Source organism: Chenopodium quinoa, unplaced genomic scaffold (genome assembly GCF_001683475.1).
Source record: "Chenopodium quinoa cultivar QQ74 unplaced genomic scaffold, ASM168347v1, whole genome shotgun sequence".
NCBI lineage: Eukaryota > Viridiplantae > Streptophyta > Magnoliopsida > Caryophyllales > Amaranthaceae > Chenopodium > Chenopodium quinoa.
Window position 1 is genome coordinate 8,283,501 of NW_018742418.1, and position 6,874 is coordinate 8,290,374.

Consider the following 6,874-nt stretch of genomic DNA (forward strand, 5'->3'; position numbering starts at 1 on the left):
AAAGTACAAGATGTATACCAAAGGAGGAGGAGGAGGAATGCTCATATCTCCTTTGTTCAAAGCAACCTTGAACTTCGCACCTTGATAGTTTGTAGCAGCCATATTTCTTTAAAGCTTGTTTTTAAGTTGAATATAAGCAACACCTACAAAACAACGTGTTAGTCATAACATGAAACCCGGGGAGGAAGATATGGAGAGTTATAAATTCTTAAATAAGCAAAAGCAAGTCCTACCCCCTATCATAAGCATGGCTTAAGCCCACACAACACTCAAGAAGAGCTCCTTGTTGAAATGTCTATCCTTCAAAATCCACATGGTTGGACACTTATCTTTCGATCCTTTATCCTTAAAGGATTGCAGCCAAATAGCACCCATGGCTTCATCAACACTCATGGCAGGGACATTGTAGTTCAAACCAACCCTAGGAAAGCCGCTATGATCTCAAGGTTTCTCCAACCCCCCGCATAGAAAATGAAAAGAAAGGCATGGCGGAAACCCTTTTGGTTGGAAGGCTTGGTGTGTATGGTAAGGTAGAACTCCCTATCATGAAAACCATACCACCCATGGCTATCAGCATTGCCTGGGATCTCCTGAAGTCTATGAGTGTTCCTAAAGGCGGTTATGGTACAAGGTACGCCAAGTATACTACAAGTTGCTATGAAGGCGTTTATTATCAACCAAGAGTTGGGAACAAGATGAGTAATGCACAAGTTATATTCTATCAACAATTCTTCAACAAAGGGATGCAAAGGAAACCTTAACCCATTATCCAAACAACCCTTATATATGGCTATACATCCGGGCGGAGGGTTATCTATAGTGTTATCACTCCCAGGAGGAGAAATGAGAAAGGGTTCCTTAATATTATATTGGGTTTGCAAATGCCTAGTTCCTTACAACAAAGATCTAAGCCAGGCGGCGGAAGGAAAACACATAGAAGGGCTAATCCTCCTAACAGGCTGCCTAAAGAGCACCGGCGCCCCAAGAGAAGAAGCAGATGTATCATCCTCATTTGACATATTCACCACTCCGTCCACAAGCAATCTGTTCAAACAACCCCTAGCAGTCGGTTCACGTGCAAGAGAAATTTCCCAAGGGGAAGGAGGCAAATAATAATCTAAGCTTAAATCATGCTCAGGGGGAGGGGATGGCATGTAAGAAGGTGGCACACCCGAAGGAATAGATGAATCAACACTACTACCAATCACATTTGTTATAAGCCTCGTATCCGACCAGTTCTCCTTGGATAAGTCATAAGACATATGGCCGGGGAGAGAATCCGGATAATCTTGAGTTGCTTGGTTGTTCATAACACATGCATAGCTCAAACTCAAGACTACCCGAAGGATGTTCTAATATACATACAAAAGCACGACAGGCGTACCTCTAAGCCTAACATTATCAATAGCGCAGCCGAGGAACATTCAAGCATACAAAAAAAAAATAGCAAACAATTACTAAAACAAGAAGATATGATACTTAGAATTTAAAAAACTAAGTATTGAATACTCAAGTGGTCAGAGAGGCCGGAAGATTGTCTTGTAACAAGTCAAGTGTACCCCGGGCCGAAGTATTCCTACAACATCAACAAGAAGAGTTCAAAATGTTAAAAAAATCTCAAGATCAAGCCTAACTGAAGTGCGTTCTAACAATACAAAAGAATTTTAAATTCAAGCTAAGTCAATTATGTTCTTGAGTGCACTTGATCCATCATCATGGAAATCCCAAGCTCTCGACCCATCATCACTCTTTCTTTATATCTTGGCCCAATGCACACAAGGAATAGCTCTCAACCCTGAACTCTTGGCCTAGGTAAAGTATCTGAGGCGCTCAGCCCGTCAAAATACCCACGACACTCTCTACTCCCTCGGCCAGGCCTAGCAAACTATCTCGGCAGTCTCAGCAAGGCTGATCACTCATCCTAGCAGCCACTCATTATTCTTAAACCTTTGAAGACCATCTTAGACACTCGGCCTCGGCCATAAGTCCCTCAGCGTGGGCAAGCAGGCCCTCGGCAGTCATCCAGAGTTGGGCCTAATCACCCCAGCCCAACGCGTCAAGACCATTAAGGCTAAGCGCCCAGCCTTGGGGCTGGCCTGATGCGCGGGATTAAGCTCGACAGGCCGAGCCCTCGACACCTATCAACCCCCTCGGCATACAACTTACCCTCGACAATCAGCCCGGGTCAATCAAACCCCTCAGCATCTACCCTCGGCTTGTTCGCACATCAAACCGCTCGTCCCTACCGCAAGTCAAGCCCTCGGCTCGGGAGTTGACAATCCCTCGGTTATCATCATCCAGGCCTAGCACTTGGACGCTCTACAGCCCAGCGCTCGGCCTATACTCCCTCGAGCAAGCTCTCAGCCCAACCTATGAGTCAAGCGAGTCGAGCACACAACCTATCAAATCCCTCGCAACCCAGGCCTTCGGATCCGATAGCTATCCCCTTGGAATCACCGTAATCCAAGCGCCCAGCCAGCTCGCATTCTTGCTACCTAGACAAGCTGAGCGCCTATCTGGCATTTCTACCCTCTCAGCTGGATGTCATGGCCCTCGGCCTCCTATATATCCCTCGGCATTTCAGCATCAAAAAAAAAAAATTAAAAATTTGGTTCAAGTACCAAGATCCGAGGGCTAGGTTCTTGCGTCCTCCGCCCAGCCTGTCGAGTAAGCCCTCGAACCTGACAAGCAAGCTCACTCTCCGCCCATCTACCCCTTGGCTATCATGCCAAGCGCCCAGCTAGGCACACCTCTCTCGGCAGAGCAACAAGCCCTCGGCCTAGCCTTAGAGCCAAAGCGAGGCGAGCGCCCAACCTTGAGGCATGTCCCTCGTCTCTCTCGACCTAACTCTCAAGGCAAGGTCCGAGAGCGCATACCTCAAAGCAAGGATACCGGGCCGAGGCGCCCTGGTTTCAGCCCGCGAAAAGGCCTTCGGCAAAACAACCCTTAAAGCCCGATTCGAGAGCTGGGCGTATTGGTCTCTCAACACCCTTAAGCTGACGGGAGCTGAGCATTCTGATCAAGAGCTGTGCACCAATCAACAATTAAAATTAACCACCATCAAAGGCGCTTCCTAGACCTAACCCTTACCCCCCCCCCCCAACCAGTCAGCATTCTCACTCAAAGAAGAAGAAAAGCTTCTCCCTGCTAGGCATAGCAACAATTTCGACCATGACACATATATCAAAACCGAAAATTCAAAAACTTCAAGTACAAAAACACAAACACATGCTTTCAGATCTACCAAAAACGAAGTTAGAAATTTTCACATACCTCTTGAAGATCTTGATGAACTTGGATGAATCCGAGCGATGTGACTTGAACACTCAAACTGTCAAGGAATTTGGAAGAAAATTGGAGAGGATTTTGTGAATTTCTCTATGGGAAGTATGAAGCGAATGAGAATGAGGTGGGAATTCATATAATGGAAGGAGAGGAGAGGTGATCTCCTCAAAACCCTGGCTCAGGTGGGCTTCAGTGATACTTAAGCCCAGAATGTCACTAATGGAAGATTAAGCTTAATTACAAGCTAATTAGCGTTCAACTGTCATCAATTAATTCTTAATACAAAGCTTAGAAGAAGATCAAGACAATTCATGCCCTCAGTAGTATACAGGGGCTTTACCCTCAAAAGATTATTTGGAAAAAGATAAGCTCTCAACTTTCTTTGCAAGCCGTCATCCATCGTCAATTATAAATCCTCCAAATAGTTTAGTTAGGGCAATTGAAACACCTATTAAGCATTGCTTGGGGCTCCCTTGCAAGTTGCTTGGGGCTCGTTTTAGCCCTTGGGTACGCCTAAAAAGCCATCTCGTCTCGCAAACAGCTTCTCAGCTCAATTATACTCATTTCACGTGACATTCGAACTTCATGCGATCTCGTTCCCACATCACGTGTGTGGCTAAATGTTTGGGCCAAGTCCATTGTCCATAGCCCAGTAACCTAAAATGACGAAAATACCCCTTCATGATCCAGCCCATCATTAGTGATGGCAAAGTACAGGTTTACCCCTAATCTCTTCACTTAAGTACAACTTTGTCACCTGAAAAGTACATCTATAAATAGCTCATTATTCATTAATTATGGGACTTTTTCCTAATTCTCTCTCTTTCGCTCTACGTTCTCTCTCTAAGTACACACACACTCTCTACTTTCTCTCTCTAGAAAGTACACTCACTGACTTAAGCATCGGAGGGGCTTTCCCAAGTCACACCCCCGGGGCAGCTAACCTTCTCTGTTTTGCAGGCCTAGCTCTCGGACATACTTGTGCGAGGCGGAACCCTCAGACATACCTTTGTTAGGCGGAGCCGAGGGACATTTGGACAATACTTGAACTTAGTCTCTAGGACATCTTGATACCCTAACCTAACACTCCAAAGAGTATTCTGTTTCCAGAAACACTGATAATACATTGCATTAGGATAGGAAATAGGAGCACACAAGGTAGCAAAGATAATCGATCAATATACATTTTTCAACTACTTAGAATTGTTCTTTTCATTATAAATAATTTGGACGTTATTTTATAAATGAAGATGAGATACATATATTTTTGTTTTGAAGTGCAAGTATGTAATTATTGTGGAAGGATGATAATCTGTATTTTAAGCCCAAGTGAAAGAACCGAATTGTTGGTAACATACCGGATAATACACAAAAAATAAAATAAATAAATAAATAAATTATGATAACCAGAATACAATTCATTTACAATGTATGCATTAGTCAACAAATGAATCAGCATAAGCATATATGTACGGCATACATTATTGTATTTTAATTATATGCATAGATTTGTAAATATTCTCTCCATTATTTCAAATAATTGACCCATCAACTCATTAAGAGGACATTAACATGATCCTTTGCTAATTACGTCCAAAATCATCTCTAATTTTCTAGCTATCTACCTAAATTTATAAGTTGTTTTATTATTATTATCATTTCATATTTTATAAATCCTTAAGTGTAGTAGAAATGCAAGTTGCTTGATTTCACGTGGTACCTTGTTGTACGCCATAACTTCTCAATCAAGAAAGCATAACCTTAATAATCAATGTCAACAAATCATAAAAATAATAACTGCCAAACAAAGTAATTTAACAAATATTTAATGAAGCCAAGAATTCTATATAATAGGACCATATATCTACCAATTTATATAACATCTACACTACACTTCTTTTAGAGAGAACTTAAAAGATAAAAGAGAGAGTAATGGGAAAATGGGAAAGCTCAATTTTGACGAAGTTCGTCCTTGTTCTAAGTTTTGCAACAGTCTCTTTTGCCAATTCCAATAGTGGTTTACGTGCCTTCTATTTGGTCCAGCAGGTACGTATATACTTAATTTGTTTCGTATACGTATTCGTGTTCATATATTTTTGTAAATCTCTTTGTTTTGCTATTGAACAATGTATATGGCTATGAAATCCTAATATAGTAACATACACGTTTGTTTACGAACATGTTTTCGTGCAGTGGCTAGGATCGTACTGTAATCAAAGAGGGACGAAATGTTGTTACCCACCTACAGGGAAGCCGAGTCCAGATTTTACCATATACGGGTTTTGGCCTTACTATAGGGACGGTAGTTTCCCCTACAACTGCGGCGATGACAACTACGACGTTGGTCGGGTATGTTCTTATAGCAACTTTGATAATTTCTTTTAACTATCATGTTTTTAAATCGGAATGGGTCGTCGCATATTAAAAAATAATAATAATTGCGATTCAAAGTGAGCCGTATACAATTCATATATTTTTCTAAATGTCAGATTATCTAATATAAGTTGGTTCAATTCAAATCTTTGGGCGGTATAGATCAAATTTTGTCGACACCATTTTCCATAATGCTCTGTGTTCTTTGATTCCTTAAAACATGCTTATAAAGTTTATATATTTTGGTATGCAGATTAAGTTCTTGGAGACCAGGTTACGAAAGGAATGGCCATCATTCACATGCCCACAAATAGGAAGGAAGTTTTGGGTGCACGAATGGAACAAGCACGGAACCTGCTCGAAATCCTCCCTAGGCGAAATTCCCTACTTCCAAGCCGCTCTAAACCTCAAGAATAGGGCTAACGTCTTCAAGGCCCTCGCCCGAGCTGGGATTAAGCCAAATAACCGATTTTACTCCCTTAAGTCCATCAAAAAGGCGATCACTCGATCAATCGGGTTTCACCCTTGGGTTGTATGTAACCATAATGCTCAAGGGAAAAGCCAGATTTGGCAAGTCACATTGTGTGCTGATAAAACTGGGAGGAAGCTCGTTAATTGCCCTTACATTCCTAGAGGACGTGGTAATTGTGCCTCCAAAATTATGTTCCCTTCCTTCTACTAATTAAGGGTACTAATTATTGCAAGCTTAGCTATTTTTAAAGCTCAATTGCTAGTGTATTTTAAACGTTGTATCAATTATATATTACTATGTATGTGTGTTTGTTGCACCTTTTTACTAAGCAACAAACATTATATTTTACTTTTGTTTCTCCATTGTATCCAAACAAATCGATGCGGTATTGTGTATATTGAATATTCAATCCAGTCGATTCGTGTGATTTAGTTTCATACATATTTGAATATTATGATTTTATATCAAGTTCGAAATATGTACTCCCTCTAATCTTTTAGTTATTAAAGTTCTTTTTAATAGTGGTTATTATTAAGAAACTTTGATGTATTACATATGTAATTTGCAATGAAAATAGCAAGATCTTACATTATAAGTAGTAATATATTTTACTTTAACGACCAAATTAAATAAAACAAAGTGCATGGGACTTTTTCATATGCTGGATCACATGAAATGAAAATAGCTCAAAAGATCTTTGCGGAAAAAAAAGTAGTTATCTTATTCTTAGCCGTTTGTATAAAG

The 6,874-nt window shown here is 40.9% G+C and overlaps 1 protein-coding gene across 1 annotated transcript; it reads left to right on the forward strand.

The window, feature by feature from the left end:
- Positions 1–5,169: 5,169 nt before the first annotated feature.
- LOC110707403 (ribonuclease 1-like) lies at positions 5,170–6,623 on the forward strand. The gene is made up of 3 exons (XM_021885438.1): positions 5,170–5,331; positions 5,479–5,634; positions 5,912–6,623. Exons 1-3 carry the CDS (start codon positions 5,218–5,220, stop codon positions 6,338–6,340), a joined length of 699 nt encoding a protein of 232 aa, XP_021741130.1. The 5' UTR covers positions 5,170–5,217; the 3' UTR covers positions 6,341–6,623.
- The last annotated feature ends 251 nt before the right edge of the window (positions 6,624–6,874 follow it).